At 45.0% G+C, this 17,352-nt stretch overlaps 1 protein-coding gene across 3 annotated transcripts in view; it reads left to right on the top strand.

Annotated features, from left to right (window-relative positions):
- The window catches only part of LOC8041314 (phosphatidylcholine:ceramide cholinephosphotransferase 2), a 100,132-nt gene extending 83,692 nt beyond the window's left edge, over positions 1–16,440 (top strand). For 2 of the 3 annotated variants that reach the window (XM_029980765.3, XM_042292322.1), the window contains exons 2-7: positions 3,429–3,984; positions 6,660–6,777; positions 7,763–7,919; positions 9,729–9,904; positions 13,908–14,070; positions 15,171–16,440. In XM_029980765.3, coding sequence (XP_029836625.1) covers positions 3,494–3,984; positions 6,660–6,777; positions 7,763–7,919; positions 9,729–9,904; positions 13,908–14,057 — 1,092 coding nt within the window. In that variant the 5' untranslated portion in view covers positions 3,429–3,493 and the 3' untranslated portion in view covers positions 14,058–14,070; positions 15,171–16,440. Of the gene's footprint in view, positions 1–2,743; positions 2,994–3,428; positions 3,985–6,659; positions 6,778–7,762; positions 7,920–9,728; positions 9,905–13,907; positions 14,071–15,170 lie in introns of those variants that run through there. The other variant, XM_029980767.4, reaches the window with a different exon arrangement.
- Positions 16,441–17,352: the final 912 nt, after the last annotated feature.

Below are 17,352 nucleotides of genomic sequence, written 5' to 3'. Positions count from 1 at the left end.
TCCGCAGGAAAGGGGGCAGCAACGTGAAAACGTCGGTTGGCAACGTTTCCTTATCTTGTGTCATCGTTGTCCGCGCTTCTTCGGGGAAGTTGAGCATCACGCTACTGTTTAATCAGGTTCAATCGTTCTGTCGGCGCGCATCTTTAACGATCGGTTTTGCTCTGTGGTGACATCTTTGTAATCGGTATGTGATAAAGTGCGATTAGGTTTTTTTTTTTTTGTTTTTTTTTTTTTGTTTTTTTTTTTTTTGTCGTGTTTATTTCGCTGATTGCAAAACCTCGCGCCGCCTAACTGCGGTAGCCGAGTTTCCCTCGCTCCCACAGCGACCTAAGTATAGTTGATTAGCTGCTGAGGAATCCAGCTTTTTATGACTTGAGTTCGATAGTAGTATTTCCTTCATACCTTGTCCCCACGGGCCCCTGATTTACATATCTCGGGAGTCATTCGCGTACCCCATTCAATACTTCCTTTATAATAACTGCAGTAGCGTACAAAATATATTTTACGTTTCCATTCGAAGGGATCAAGTCGTATCGGTTCAAGACTGACAACCGCAGTTTATCCTCAATTGGGAGGATCGATGTTGCATACGCCAAGCAATTTGTTTTGATATGCCTTTATCTAACAATTTTTCGCTCCTCTAAACCCTTGTGTAATACCCGTAAGGGCCCTCAAGGCTTAATCCATCATGTATTAAGTTTGAGGGTTTATCGTCATGCTCAACAATAAACATGATTGCCATTCAGTCGGACTTTTTTTTCTTTCGTCAGTTCATCATCATCATCATCATCATTGCCATTCTGCCGGACTTTTTTTTCTTTCGTCAGTTCATCATCATCATCATCATGAATTGACAAAAGAAAAAAGTCCGGCTGAATGGCAGTCATGTTTATTGTTGAGCATGACAATGAACCCTCAGACAAAAGTAAAACAGATAACTTTTTTTTTCTTGTTTATTGTTTTATTGCAGTATCGGGGTTTACCGTCATGTTCAACGCACACCAGAGCTCGCCTGCACTAAGTTATTTTTATATGTTTATTTGTTTTTGACGTCACGTGGTCCAACCCAGACAAAGCGGTATCGCAGTGGAAACAAGTGGCAACTCGTGCCTTAGCGCTTCCTCGAAACCAGAGAGCGCTCGGGTATACACAGTTACGGTGCTGCTGGAGACTTGTTCGCTAGTTTTTCCTTGATACTGGCTCGGATCGCGTCCAGCTCGAAACGGACGAGCGAGTCGGACAAGTCGTTTGAAGCGGTAGCAGCCAATAAGGGACGCGATATTTTCACGTGACACCCCGTGGCGGTGATGATGACAACTAAAGAGTTGGTTCTGGTTTGAAATGAATCGCGTTTTAGGAATAAACCGTTTCAGAAAGATGAGTTAATATTATCAACGCCATTTAAATGTATAAAAACACGTTTATAGCGCGTAACGGTGTGTCTAAATAGTGCAAGAAAAATAAAATTTCATGATGATGATGGCAAATCGTAGCTATTCGGCTGCTGCGTGTGAACGCGGCGTCGCGGGCGGCCCGTGTTGCTGGTGTTGCGATGTCAAGCTGCTGGGAGAAGTTGCCCCGTTTGAAGCGGGACTTGGCGCGAACAAGCGATCGCCGGCTTTTGCTGCCATTCCCTAGAATTGGTCCGCTGTCATCAAAACTGCTTGTCCGTCCACATCGTAGAATGGCGGGGACGGACGCCCATTATTTGAGCCTCTATTTGTTCTGACAGAAAGTCAAATGAACATGGCTATTAACCATGTTGAATTAACCTGAGACTGGGGTGGAGAAGAAACATCAAAACGTAGAAGGGACAGAAAATAGACAGGACCACGCCTCATGAGAAGAAACATCAAAACGTAGAAGGGACAGAAAATAGACAGGACGACGCCTCATGAGAAGAAACTTCAAAACGTACAAGGGACAGAAAATAGACAGGACGACGTCTCATGAGACGTCGTTCTGTCTATTTTCTGTCCCTTCTACGTTTTGATGTTTCTTCTCCACCCCAGTCTCAGGTTAATTCAACATGGTTAATATTCACCAGCTCGCCTGCACCCTTACGATTTTTTCTATGAGCATGGCTAGGTTGTCATTTTCTTCAGTGAAACAGAAACATAGTCCAGAAGCGAAAAGAACGAAGTACTCGTATATGGTCAGCTTCGCACATGGCCTGCCGCGCCAGTGGTGGCGTCTGTCGAGTTTCGTCTTCAGACACGAAGTCGACAAGAATGCTTGAACGCTCCTTGTGGAGCTGAACGTTCAAGCATGGCCGCTCGCGTTGGCGCCCAGGCTCCGCGCTTTGCCTGTCGCAAGCGTGCGTGGTAGACCTTGGCTACTCGTAAACAAGATCTGGCCCTACCATCGACGCCCCCGCGTTCTTCGCGACCGCGGAGCTCGGCGGCTTCCGTCGCCTCTGATGTCAACCGCACGAAAAAGGTATCACGGCCGGAATGTCCTGGGTCAACGAACTGCGTGCTTGCGACTTGTTCGTGCGTGTGTGTGTGGTTATTGTAGGCAGTGTCGTTGCGGCTCGACGCAGCGAGCGAGCGGGCTGTCTGATTCGAAGCGATGCGACCTTTATCTGCAGGATGATCTAATTGTCAGTGACATATGCCCGGCGGCGTACCAGATCGGGCTTCTGTTGCGTCGCTGATAACCAACCGCTTTTCTTGACGAAACTGCGATGACGCGGTAGAGCTGACGTGTATGACGTCGACAAACTCGCCCGAGATTGAGGAAGAAAAGACACAAAACAAAAAAAGTACAGACAGCTGGACGGAATCTAATCTCGAGTCCCCTCCCGTCTGAAGGGCCTTCGTCCGGTGTTGTTGGCCCTTTCGTTCGTCGTCTGCTGTCTCTAGTGTTCCGCGACTTGCTAAACAGTGCTCCCACTGCCGTCGTGTCGCTTTCTCTACCCGCCTGATTTACTACTACCGCGATGGATAATCCGGCTCAGCGGTCTTCGAGGCAGTGGACATGTTTACGCTATGGTTTGTGTCTCCTCGTTGCCTTGTCTGTGTATTGACGCGAGCGTCACGATTCTGCTGTTCAGTCGGTGCAAACAAAACGCGAATGTGGTCGAAGCTGGTTTGGAAGGACTTGAAAAGGGGCTCGTCCCCCCGAAGTCCAGGCACCCAGTGTGTCCTGACTTAGCTTGTTCGGGGAATATTTTCAACGAGGCGTCGTCCGCGACTTGAGGCTTCTTTCAAGTTTCTCATCAAGCTTTGAACAACAGCCGACGTTGTGCTACGACGCCTAGCTTTCGAGTCCTCTCACGGAAGCTTGTTATTGAAGCGTCGACGGGCAAGCCGCGGCAGTTTCGAAATTGTTTTGTCCGGAAGCTCTCTTCCCCCCGAGCCGTATTTAATTATTTTCACCTTGAAACTCCATGAGATCTTAGTGAGCCCGTCATGTCCGCCTTGCAGGAGGGGCACGAGCCGGCGCAGCGGCTGCGATGACCAGCAGCGCCCCGACCCGGAGCTAGGCCCCGATGATGGTACAGGTCATGGAGACGACGCTGTCCTCGACGGGCGCTGAGGGGCAGCCGCTGCTGTGCAACGGCGTGGCCGGCGCCCCGGGCAGCTCGTGGCCCCCCGAGCAGGGCGGCGGCGACTGCGCCAGCCCGCTGCACGACGGCTACCGCAAGGCCCTGAACAGGCGCGACAAGAACGGCGACCTGCTGGGCAGCGACGCGGTGATCAGCATCGAGCTGGCGGCGCCCGAGCGCAGCGAGCCGCGCATCGTGCAGGAGAAGTTTAAGACCCTGGTGGCCTTCAGCTTCCTGTCCGGCAACCTCATCCTGAACCTCACCTGCCTGGCCATGGTGCACGAGCGCATCCCGGACCGGACCAAGTACCCGCCGCTGCCGGACGTCTTCTTCGACCTCTTTCCGCCGCTAGACTGGGCGCTCGACGTGTCCGAGGTCATAATCATCGTGTGCATCTGGTCCACTCTGCTGCTGCTGCTCATCCACCGCTACAGGTATCTTCTCGGCAAATCAGTCAAATTTGGGAGTTTTACGTGCCAAACCGACGAAAAGCATCTAGCTCGCCCCAGCGGAGGACTGAGGATCAATTTTGACTGCCCAGGGACCTTTTGACATGCAACTGAGAGCTCAGTCATGCGGTGCCTTCTATGCAATTAGCCTCAGTCAGATTGCGGGCACCTCGGCCGAGATTCAAACCCGCCACCGTAGGCCAGCGTTTGGTTACATATCCATTGAGGGGCTTCTTTTTTTCGTTTTGGCAGGGGCAGGCTGGAGTCAATTTGCGTGTCATTCATTATAAAAGACCCGATCCAGGCCCTGATGTTGAAGTTTACCTGCTTGAAGGACGAGGAATATTTCTCGGGTGTGAAAACATGTTTAGACGCTGTTTGAAAGCTTGAAAATTTGTTGTTTGTGCAAAGGTTTGCAAACATTCTTCCTCCTTGACTATAATGCCAAGATTGACCATTGAGATGTCTGTTAATTGATTCGTCCCAGCTTTTACAAGGAGTCTCGCTTGTGACTTACACTAATATATATTTTTAAACATTGTAGTATTGGTAACATATTTGTAAGCAATATATTTGTAAGGACCTTTTGTAATATTTGAAACGTATTTGTAAGCAAGTATTTGTAGCATATATTTGTAATATATGTCTAAAGGCATATTATTGCTTGCAATGTATTTGTAGAGTTGCGATACTTCTAAGGATTTGTAATATATTCTGTCACAAAACATAGCCGCAAAGAAATTTGGCAACAATTTATTCCAAAGTGTGCCGACCAGCTTGGGTGCTCTGTGTGATCAGTGCATTAGCAGAAGCTATAAGTTCAACCTAAAGGCCCGTTCACATTCTTGCAACCTCTTAAACCTGTGTTCCTTAAAACTTCTTAAACCAGAGAACACACTGGCGCCATCTATTGGGAAGTAGTGTACACTCGGCGGTCCGGCATATTTTTTTTTTATTTCTCACGCATTATCTTTTCTTTTTTTGGCTCGAAAAACTTTTGTCAATGTTATAAACGAGCCTTTCTATGGGTATTACGCACATTTGACCTCGGAAATCCCGCAAAACCTTTGCTCTCGTGAAATGCAGTTCCAGGGTCACCGCACAGATGACGCCAGTGTGTTCCCTCATTCTAAAAACATTTAAGAAGTTTTAAGAGATCTCGTCTCTCTCAGTCGTACTCGGTTGCAAGAGTGTGAACGGGCCTTTAAGCTAGGAGCTCTGCAAGAAAATTCTGCAGCCGGTGTGTTCTCGTAGGGGTGCACCTAATGCTCCGTTTAACTTCGTGGAAACAAAAATACAGGCGTGCACAGCTCTGGCAGCTGTTTCAGAGTTGAGAAAGGTGCAAGAGCAAGGCACTTAAGAAAATGTTTTGGTTCTACTGCCATTTAAAATATTAAACTCATTTAGCATGCTATGACCTTGTGCTCTCAACCTCCTTTAGGTTTCTAAATGAGTATAAACCGCCAGACGAAATATCATCCTTGGCAATGTGAACAGTGACATGGTTGACACCTGCTTGGCAGAAAACTTTATCTTCATAACAAACACATTCCATGGACTGAGGAACTTTTGGAACATTTAGTGGTCCTAGGTTATTCATATACAGACAAAATGAAAAAACAAAAAGTTTTCAAGGCAGTGCATGATAACTAATAGTGAATTCTGTTGGTGGATTTAGAGTGATCTATGCTTGTGTATATTGGGCAGTAATTGCTAGCTTATACCAACAGAAAAGTGGCCCGAAATTCACTGGAAATCCTACAGTGGAGTTCCCCAGTAGTTGCCGTAACAATGGCATAAAATAACAAAGCTTCATATAATGGATATTCTACCAAATATTACTTTTTTAAGTGATTTGGGGGGTTCTGCCAGCTGTCTTTGCCTTCTTTTAATTTCCTTTCTTAAAGTTATTTTAGGTTACCTAGTAATATTGTTTCATAAAATTGCCGAATCTTGTGTTACTATATGAAAGTCGAAATGCCTTTGAATTTCAGTCAGTCATGAGCATTATTGTGATGCATGTGTGAATTTGGAGGATCTTTATAAAAGAAACTTAGTGCTTGGACTGTTTGTAAATTCTAAGTATCTTTGATTCTTTCACTTTGTTTTAACAGTGTATTAGTTCAAGAATTTTCAAGGTGCACACACCGTATAGCGAAATAGTCAAACCGTACTGGTCGATTTGGATAAAGATTGCAAAGACGCCGAAAGACGACATTTTTCAGTGCCGGGAATCGAACCCTGGCTATTCTCATTATCTGTGAGGTGTGCTCACCACTACATTAACTCACTGGTAATGAGGAGACCAGGAACTTGATTTTCAACCCCGCAAAATCTTTGTCTTTTGGCGGCTTTGTAACCTCCTTTCCCATGCAATCAGTATAGTTTGTTCATTTGGATATTGAAACTATTTCCTATTTAGAGACCAGGAAAAGAGAATGAAAATGATGCGTGCTATATGGCTCTATGCAGTATAGAGGCTGCATTGTTGTCCAATAGCTAATACCACAAAAAAAGGATGAAAATGATGCATGCTATATCACTATATGCATATGCAGGCTGCAATGTTGTCCAGGGATCAAAGGTTTTAGTCTCCCTCCCAAGGGCCTGTAACTTATGTCATACATGCTGACGTGCACTTTCCCATTGTTTCTCCGCAGGTGGATTATTCTGCAGCGTGTCTTTCTCATCATGGGCCTTTTATACTTTATGAGGAGTATTACAATGTTTGTCACTCAAGTTCCAGTTGCTAGTACAACCTATTACTGTTCTCCAAAAGTAAGTCCTATTTTCACTTTTTAATTTTTTAACCGGATTGTGTACAGAGTGCAGTGCAGTTACCATAAAATATTGATCAAGCGCTCGTGCAAAGGTAGAAGATAATTGAGAGAAAATAAAGATTGGTGGGGTTGTCAGGTCAAAGAACAGAAAAGCAGAGGGACACATGATAGGGTAGGCGCTTGTTTGATCGAACCAACGGTATAGGAGCAGTGCAGGGTTCTGGTGAAAACTTTTAATTTTTAAAACGGCTGCACTGCTCTCGTCGAACCTGCTTTGCGCTGTACCTCTGACTTCCGGCTTTGTTTTGCAATGACACGCCGCTCATAAAACTTGCACCGGATTCTCTGAGTAGGAGTTGACATGGAGGAGTACCTAGGTTAGCTCAGAATATTTCTGGGGTGGGCACGTAAACTGCCTTATCCATTTCAAATTTCCAAAAAATAGGTGGTAGGAGCTTGTGAAACATGGGTGCATGTTCTGTATTTTGTGGTAGCTAAAACATAGTCGCTTACTGTTTTTTTTAAAATATATTTGTGAGGCTGTTTTAGTACTTCTACTACATACTTAATGAATTGAAGTATGCATACTTGCAGCATCAACTTTGATGGCAAGATTTGGTGCTTGATGCCAGCCCATTAGGAGGGTGTTGACATCATGTTTATGTCTCTAAACAAATACTGAAAATACCTGAAGGTGTTACTGAGAACTTGAGAATGAACCTTTTGAGGACCTCAGCATGACAGCTGATGTTCCCGAAGAAGTTTGGTAAATCTCTTGGCAAAATTTTAGCTGCAACTTCGAGGCTTCCAGGAGCTCCCCTTTCCAACTTATGCTAACTGTATCAGGCAGTTAGAGCTCTTGTGCGATTTCGGGAGGTCTAGTCGACATGTCATAAAAGGCTATGTTAATCTTGGCCATCTCATGCAGTAAGAGCTTACCGTGGCTGCATGCTCAGGGTGCTGTGCTCGTTCGCCTTTTTCAGGCCAACACCACAAATCCGCTGCTGATACTGAAGAGGGTCGCGCAACTGCTGAGTGGGTTCGGGCTGTCCATAAACGGCCAGCACACCTTCTGTGGAGACTACATCTACAGCGGGCACACAGTCATTTTAACCCTGGCCTACCTCGTGGTCAGAGAATGTAAGTCTCACCATGTGGACGCCTCTCTGCTCGTTGACCTTGGAAATGAAAGTGTACTGCTATAAATCTGAAAGTGCTAAAAAAAATGCAAAGGACAAAATATATATTTTTTTTAAACACCCTAGAGGAGAAAAAAATGTCATAAAATAAATTTATAATGAAAAAATAATTCCTTCAGAGCTTTATTGTTTTTGTTTTTTGTTTAAATTTGTTCTTGGCGCCCGCGGGGGCCCGTTGGGAAGTGGCAACTAGCAGTCACGTGACTGGCCACTCGTCACGTGGTGCTTGCACTCTTTGGGGAGCTTTCTATGGACTCTAAAAGTTACTTATTAATCTTTTTTTTTTTTGTTGCACTTATTTTTTTGACAAAATATTTTTATGTTTGAGAAACAAGTATAAGAAAATCGTCACTTCTGTTTTTACTTTTATAGGACAACAAACAAAAGTTTTGTCATTTTCTGTTCGAAGGGGTGCGATGTCGCATGTTTTAGTTTCTAACATGTCAGTTCCCCCGAGGCGACACCGCTGCTCGACGATCACGAGGACTGCAGCCCTTCGTCGAGCGGCGGCGTCGCTTTGGGGGAACCGACATGTTAGAAACTAAAACATGTGCTATCACACCCCTTCAAACAGAAAATTGCAAAGCTTTTGTTTGTTATTGTACGAGTCGAAATGGAAGTGATGGTTTTCTTATACTTGTTGTTTCTCAAGCATCAAGATATTTTGTTAAAAAAACAAGTGCAACAAAAGAGCGAAGATTAATAAGTAACTTTTAGAGCCCATAGACCTTTTCCGCTTACTCTCGTCCCGACCGCCAAGTAGGCATATCCGGTATGGGCGACGAAAAAATATTCGTTTCAACATGCAAATAGTAAAAAATTAGAGGGGAGGCAAAACGAGAATGTGTGACAGTTACGTTTATGTCCTAAATGCCTTCCATTGGCGTAACGACGGCAAAACAATGTTTTCGCCCATACTGGAAGTGACGACAATTTAAGATGGCGGCGCCCTTGCGAAAAAGGTCTATAGGAAGCTCTCCAAAGAGTGCAAGCACCATGCGACCAGTGTCCAGTCATGTGACTGCTTGTTTGTTGCCACTTTTCCGTGGGCTCCCGTGGGTGTTAATTACAAATATATTTCGCGTTGTAAATGTATCTGTAAACACAACTTTTTTTTTTTCCTTTGTATATGTTTTTTAAACATCCTGTGTGCATCATGCTGTTCAATGCAGTCAGCCAATAGCTTTGGTGGTGGAGTTACATTTTGTATGTGGGAACTACCTAAATCAAATACTGCGGATGCCCATTTTAGCTCCTACTACTAGTAGACCTCTAAAACCCAGTGATAAATGCTAATACAATGGTGATGTAGCTTTTACAGCCTTGGAATAGGTCTTTCTTTTTTCTTCCAAGTAACTAGGTCTCAGACTTTGTAACGTCACAAGTAACCTTCAGTGTCCTTGAATGCTGTAGCTCGAGGAGTCTCTAGATCTCCTTTTTTTTTGTTTCCTTTTCCAACTTGGAATTATGTATTTAGCATTTCTGGCATACATGTTTGGGAAGTGTGGCTAGTATGTTCCTCCTGTTGGGGAAAATAGTCGAATGTTTGTTCACATTCATACAGAAAGGGCCCACATAACTGCAATCTCTAGTTTTCGATTTGTCTTTATCTTTTTTTATTGAATGAGGCGTAACCATGGCCACACCGTTCAGATACACATTTTTGGTTAATGTTTATAAACGCAAACCAAGGTTCCGCCTCCATTCTTCAGCCCAAAGTGTCCCAACGTTCCGACTCTGTTGCATGCAGATTCACCACAGCGGTGCAAGGTGGTGCACATCACCTACCTGACACTGAGCTGTGTCGGAATTCTCATGGTGCTGCTCTCGCGGGGCCACTACACCGTGGACGTGGTGATTGGCTACTATGTCACGACAAGGCTCTTCTGGGTCTACCACACACTCGCCAACAACCAATCTCTCAAGGTCGGACCCCTTCCTCCCCCCCCCTCCCCAGCCAACAGTTCAACCATAGCCTCAGAGATCCCAAAGCGCGCGCGCGAAGGCTTCTCCGGTCGTCCCATTCGAGTTTCTCCCCAGCAGTAGGAGTGTAATCGCGCTAACTCCGTCATTCGCCGCGAGGGGGCGATGTCTGCCCAGTCATAACAGTGGGGTGAGCCGTCAGCGTTGCAGGTAAAGATCTGCGCAGGTACAGGCCACACTGCGGGCCTTGCATTCAAGTCCACAAGGGCGGCCAAAGCGGGCCAAGCCAACCATTAGTTGTTTTTTTTTTGCGGCATGTTCTTTGGAAGCGTGCTGGGGGTTGGAAGAGGAACCACAGTGGGGGGTAAACAGATGCTGACGCATGTGTGTGTGTGTATGTTTTTGTCGGTTCGGGCGTGTGCAGCAAATGCTCTTCCAGAGGACTAGCGGCGCGGCTTTGCTCTTCATTCCCAGCGTCGCTGCCATCATACAATCGCTTCCCATTACCAACAAGCATACACCCGCGCCTACACAATGCGCACCCTCGCCGGCGTAAACCATCTGTATGTATGACTGCTTGCATCCCCAATATGGGTAAGGAGGTTCCCCTGAGGGGTACTTTTCCTGAACAATTTCTCGCAGAGCACTGCAAAAGACAGCAACATTGTTTTCTTTTTTTCTCTTTTTTTACGATTGTGCGCAGCGAGAGTGGTTAATTTAGAACTTTGTCCGTCTTTTGTCCAAACCCGTCGCGACGTTTCCCTTCCTTTTCAACTGTGGCAGGTGGTTTTGTTTACTGCTGCTTGTCATTTTTGTTTTTTTCGTCCTTTCCGCGCGGGTCTGGTCGCAGAAAAGGAAGATCGGGGTAGTTTTTCTTAACAAGCTGCCTACGCCTGAAGTTTAACCCAACTAATAATAGCAGCAAAAAAAAAATTCTATTGGGTATTGTAATGAACTTTTATGTAGCAGTGGCAAGCGTGCTGCCATGCTGCGCAATTTGTGAGCTATTCATACTTGGCTAAAATAAAGCGCAGCTGGTCCGTGAAAATTAGCTTTGGTCCGGACCGGACTGGCTGTCGGAAATGGATAGCGGGCCGCAAGCAAGTCAGGACCCAATAGACAATGGGCCGGGCTGGGCCGGGCTGCTAAACATCGGCCCGTGCAGACCTCTAGTCGCAGGCATCGCGGGTGGGTGGTGTCAGCCGCGTCGTCGTGCTTCATCTTGGGTTAACTCGAGCTCACCGAATAAAAAAAAAAAGAAAAAAAAAAAAGGTAGAGCATGGTTCTTTCTACTCGGGGAAATATATATATATATTTTTTGTACGAAGCTAAAATTTTTTGGAGTTTTATTTGCGCTACAAGAGATGACCATGAGACAAAAAATTCTAGGATTTTAATTGAGAAGTTTGTATGGCCATTCCTGGTCAACATAGGCATGACTATGACAGACAGGGTAGCATATCAAAAGAAACTGCTTGAAGCCATTGCATCGCAAAGTACTTCGCATCTAACCTAAAAATTGAAGGCTTGGAATCTGTAAATATATACCAGGTTGGAATACAGAATAAACAAGGTAGGAACAAGGTTGGAATTTATAAATAAACCAGAGTACTTTTTTTTTAGATCCCATTGTTTGTTTGCATATCAATTAAGTTAAATCACAAAGTGCATAACGGGATACGGTGGCCTGACTAAAAAATCAGTACCTACAATTATAACGAAGTTTATAAAATAAAAAAAAATAAAAAATAGCGGAATCATTGTGAGGTGCTCGTATCTCACCGCCATAGGTTCTTCCCCAAAGCCGGGGTCACTCTGTTTATACATGCATACAAAAGACAGTCTGCAAATAGGTTCAAAAGCGAGTCACCGCAAGATTTGAGCTTTGAATGCCGCACGGCAACGAGTTCAAGAAGACACTTGACGTGCGGCATTTGAACCACGGATATCGTGGTAACTGATATCTGCAGACTGTCTTTTGTATAATGTATAAGCAGTGTGACTCCGCTTAAAGGTACTTCTAGTAGAAGCAAACACCGCAATACGATCCCACAAAAATTGCGTAATAAATATTAAAAATTTTAAAAGAAGGACAACACATACTTCACTAGGTTAACAAACCTCGTGCTCAGAATCAACAAGCTACTCCAAACAACGTGAAAAACAAAAAAAAATTGCAGCATGATTATCCTTTTTTAGGGAAATCTGAATTTTTTATTTACAGAGCTTTTTTTTTTTTTTTTAGTTTTATACGTTTTGTGGATTGCAGTCAAATATATCAAAAGGTGCACTTGTAGCGCTAGCTGCAGCATGTCCAGATGAATATATCAAATTAAATAAGCATCACAACTTGTCTATCTATGTCCCCAGAGCAGCGTTTCACTGTTATACCATGATACACAAAAGTTTGGAAGTAGAAGTTGCAGAAACTCGACGTAACAAGACTTTTTTTTTTAAATCTTCTGCTTCGCGCCATGCTGTCGATGACTGGGTTGGGAGCGCCTTTCCGCAGAGAGACGCCGCCTCCTTCCCTTTTTCCGATTACGCCCTCTCCGCACTAATTTGACGGCCGGAGAAGCGTTCGCACGTTTCGGGATCTCGGAGGCCATGGTTCAACCAACACCACCTAGGCCATACTGCTAGATATACATGTCTCCTACGGGATGCTAGCGCGTGGACAGCTTGGATGCGAGTGCCGTTTTGGCGTCAGACTGGGGCCTGTGTTCTTGCCGGTCGAACACACGTCCCAGCCAAACGCCGATGAAGCGTTCATGTCCTTTCTGTGCCCCTCGTCGATTTGTGGTAATCGATGTGAAAACTCGGAGGCGTCGCCCAGCCAAGAGTGCAGATGCCTCGGCTCTTGCCGATCTTCATCGCGTGTGGTTGAAAGCTCTCTCCCGAAAAGAGGGAAGTGTGAACTGCAATAGAGCCTTTTTGAAATTCTGAAATGATGCGTAGATTATGCACAGCCCCCGTTAGTTAGTCGCATTGCTTCCGGCGTGAAGCCTACTTGATTGGTTCCAAGTTCGCGCCGAACACTGAAGCAGCACTCGTGTGGAATGCGTTTCAATGCAAGTACACTTCGAATGCTAACGAAGCACTCGTGTCCAATGCGTGCTCACAGTGCATGACCAACTAATGGTGGCCGCACATAATCTATGCATCGTTTTGAAATTTTGAAAAGGGTCTTATTTCCCGACCGAAAACAGCGGGTAGGTGTTAATTACAGTCCAAAGTGACCAGGTGGTTTTTGAAATGTAACTTTAGAGTTCCAATTGCGGTGATTGGACATCTACCGTCATGTCCCAAGAGATGCCCCGCCCTAAAAGATAACCTGCCCCCTATTTTCGTCACGATCTGCTATTTTTCAAAGACGCCAGTAGATGGCCCAATTCTCGTAATTGCAGGGCCTTGGCCAGTGGTGACCTTGGCAGAAATGGTGTTCCTTGGCCAAGTCGGGAGATAAGCAAACATTGCCGACTGGGAAAGACAGTAGTCTTTCGTTCATCGTCCCTCCCTGCAATCGCAAGTTTCGCAGGTCACAGAATCTAAAACCTAGCAGTTTTTCAACTTTTATTTTCACCCAATTTGCTTTCGATTTTAGGTGGGCTCTCTCTCGGGACATTACGGTACAGCCAATAAAATATATCGAGTCAATGCCGAAAAATTCTGAAGGCTACGGAAAACAAAGTGAAGAGGACAAACACAACAACGTTGCTACATTTGAGATGTTGTGTTGTCTCTACTTTTTCTTTTTCGCTTGTCTCAATCTTTTTTTTTTTTCTTTTTTTTTATATGATTATGCATTGGCTTTTGCCGGTGAAGTTACACGGATCTCAAGACAATCGTTCACGGTAACCTGCTAGTAGTGAGATGAACATGATTTCAGTGGTTGTGGCGATGGTGCAGCATTATCGATTTGGATTGTGTATGGCCACCAACTCGTATAAACTCGCTGCTTCAACCCAGGAATGACTGTGCGTGTTTCTCTGTGTCTCTTCTCCAGAACCCGTCGCAAAACAACTACCTGGCACGTGCCTGGTGGTTTTTTATCTTCAGCTACTTCGAGAAGAATGTGGGTGCTGTAGTGCCGCGCCAGTACGAGTGGCCGCTGCCTTGGCCCCGGCGGTGGCTGCCACGCACTCGGATATCCTAGCGCCACCTGCACGGTGAGGATCAGAATGTGCACGCTTGGTGTACACACCCAAAGTCATTCGGCGGCGGCGTGCATAATGTGTACCAAGCGCGAGATCGGAACTTGCAGCCATACTGGCACCAGCCAAGTAAGAGCTAGTCCCTAGCTCTTACTTGACTGGTGCTTCTTTCCAAACACACACTTGACGAGGAAGGTCTGCTTGCAAGTGTGTGTGGGCACATGAAATTTTATGCTCCCCGTCGGCCTACACGCGGAACTGTGGATGCAGCTTTGGAAGTGCATGCTGTAAGTGAAACTAGGATTTTACTGTTTGAGCACCTTTAGTGTATGCAATGCTTCATAAACTTGGAAGTGATCCTGCGATCCGTCTGGACCCTCCGCTTGTTGTGGCACGAGCCTCTTGCAGTACAGGCTGCTCACGAAGCGAAGCATAACCTACAAGAGATTAATGCACGTACGACCGGCAACGAGACTGGAAAGCAAAAAATGCACCTAAAACATATGGATGGAAACAAAGATGCATTAGAATTGTGACCTCGGACATTCGCAACCTCCTGAATTGCTTGACCAATTTTCTGTTTGCCTTCCCCCTCCCTTAACTCTTCGGCGTTGCGAGGCAACTTTAAAATGCCTGCCTCTTTGGTAGCCTGAAACTAACTGACTAGATCGCTTTGCTCTCGTCGTTTGCCTCTCGAATGAACAATGTTGGGGGGCGTAATTTTGTAGCACTTCAATATTTCCGCCACATGGCAAAATTTAATGCGTTTTCCAACTAATTACTATAAGAGGTCGGCAAATCAACTTACGTTCCCGACTCCGGGCAATGCACATGCACTGTGCTGCATTAGGTGTGGCACACACGGATTGGCCAATTGGATAATGTTGTTCGACAAGAATAACATTGAATTTTACTATGCGACAGGGGTATCGAAGTACTACATAATTACACCCTGTGACATCATTGATTTGAGCAGCAAATGATGAGACTAAAGCATTGGAGAACAATCCTTGGGTCTTTGTTTCTTCATTCGATGTTTCATATAAATCTCCAAAGGGAACACTTCTCTAACTGGTGCATTGTTGCTTTCATCCAATTACTACCAACCCCCGCAGCTTAGACAAGACCACAGGGTGTGCGAATCGACTATGGTGTGAAAGTGCAAAGAAGCGGAACTGTGCGCTCTTGCGGCTCATCGAAGAGGAAGTATGGTGCGGCTCCTACGGCGACGACCACAGTGACGGACGGGACTCGTGCTGCCGCTGCTCTGCTGGTGTCAGTGTGTTGCTTTGGAGACAGTCATATAGGAAACCGGGTAGAGAAAAAACTGTGTGAACACTCCACTTTCGTGCAGGAACGTTGGCTTTGAAAGCCCGTAACCCTTTGAATTGCCCATTATTTCGCTTTTTTCGTTTGGCCTTCCACTTTTTAGCAACATACGTGAACTCCAGTTTCAGTGTACATAGTGTTTTTAATCGAACCAATGTGCTTTTTTTTTTTTTTATGCTTGTACAAATGTAATTTTGAGAACGAACTGTGGGGGGGACGATATGTTGCATAAAGTTCACATTGTTTGTTTGTTGACTGCCTAAGACACTGTCGCTTTTTTCCTGTGCTCGTTTTCGAGTGGGTCTTCGGTTGCTCTTTCTAGAGATTGCTGTGCGAAACCCTCTGCTTGCCAGCAAAAGAAAAAAAAAAAAAAAAAAATGTGCCAACCTTCACTTGAGGCACATGCACAGATGGTGCCATTAAAAATATAATTTTTGTAATGCTTAAAAAAGAAAAGGAAAAAAAAAAGATTGTTGCGGAAGCAAGAAAAATAGTTGTGACGGGTGCCTGCCATCCCAGATGGTTTCGAGCATCTATTGCTCTCTTCACAGCGCCTCCTCAATGCTTTTAGCAACAAATATTGTACAGTGTGTGAATGGGCTCTGTTCGTGTTTATTTATGACAAGGCCGAGTTTATTTGTACATATTCTACCTTTACAGCAGCACACATCGATGCCGGCTTATGTACACAGCAATATTTGAATTGCCTAAAAGTGCACTATACTGGTTGCGCTTCTCAGGAGAAAGATATGAGATAAAAGAAACCTTTCACAAACCTACGTCAAACTTGGCTCTTCACTCTGGTCTGGTGTTCACCTTTTTCATTAGTGTTTAAACCCCATGATTTTTTGAGTATTCATTGTAGGAACAGTGGGCTTCTTATTAAGCAATTATAATCTGGAAATGCGCATTGCATCAAACTACTCGAAATCTAGTTGCTGCGGTACGCAAAGTGTTGGTCCCTACCTGTGATAACCAGAGCAACAGCACTGTATGTCCTTGCAACTCTGTGTAAAATAAGCCCGAAGGTTTCAAATAAACTATTTTTGTGCTGAGCAGGTTGACTGTGCCCGAATCGCAAGTATTAGTGAGTGGTACAGATTAATGATGCGTTTAATCTTGGAGCAAAGTGCTGATTCAGTAGAAACTTGTTTGTTTGATGGTCCCCTGCTGTTTCTTGTGTCTCAAATTCGGGATATCAAGAAAAGAAAAGCCACTCCTCCTAATGGATCAAATCGCGAGGGTTTGACCCTTCATTGGACTTTTAGTATGCACCAATGCTGTCATACTTTAAACTGCCTTGATTAAAAAAAGAAAAAAAAAAAAAAAAAAAAAACTTGTGCAGATAATTTAAATGTATATTTTAATTTCATAGATAAAATCTGGAGACTCGATGTACAGCGTGTTTTGAGCTTCGCTGGGTGTTTATTTATGAGCTTTCTAAAACTTGGCAAACATGCTGCGCATAATGTCTCCCGACATTTGCGTAAGGTTAAGAAACATTTAAAATTATTCTGCCGTTGATGGTACAGCGTCTTTGGCTCTATGCGAAGAACGGAGGAAACTTGAAATTTTTTCAGACTCTACGTCGGGCGGCGTGATTGCTTATGCCATCGAGTCCCACGCTTGTACTTCCTTTTAAGTCCAGATGCAGCCGGCGCTACGAGCTGATGGGACTAATCGAACAGCGTTAAAAGCGCACCATCATGGTGTTCCTCAATGCTTCTGTAAGTGTTCTATCATCGCTGAACCAATTGAACAGAAAAGGCCTAGCGAGTTGCGCTTCCGACGCTGATTGACCGGTCCCATTACCTCGTGTGTCGGCTGCATTTGGACTTAAAGGCCGCCCTCACCTTAAGATGGACCGAGCGCCAAAACCACAAGCCACCAGGTCCAATTATACGCCAGATGGAAACCACACACTATATTGCTTTAATTTTTACATCACTGTGCCGGAACGTTTTTGTC

The sequence above is a fragment of the Ixodes scapularis genome, unplaced genomic scaffold (genome assembly GCF_016920785.2).
Source record: "Ixodes scapularis isolate PalLabHiFi unplaced genomic scaffold, ASM1692078v2 PGA_scaffold3__209_contigs__length_174095766, whole genome shotgun sequence".
Classification (NCBI taxonomy): domain Eukaryota; kingdom Metazoa; phylum Arthropoda; class Arachnida; order Ixodida; family Ixodidae; genus Ixodes; species Ixodes scapularis.
Note: the sequence above shows the minus strand (reverse complement) of the source record. Positions and strands in the feature narration are given on the sequence as shown.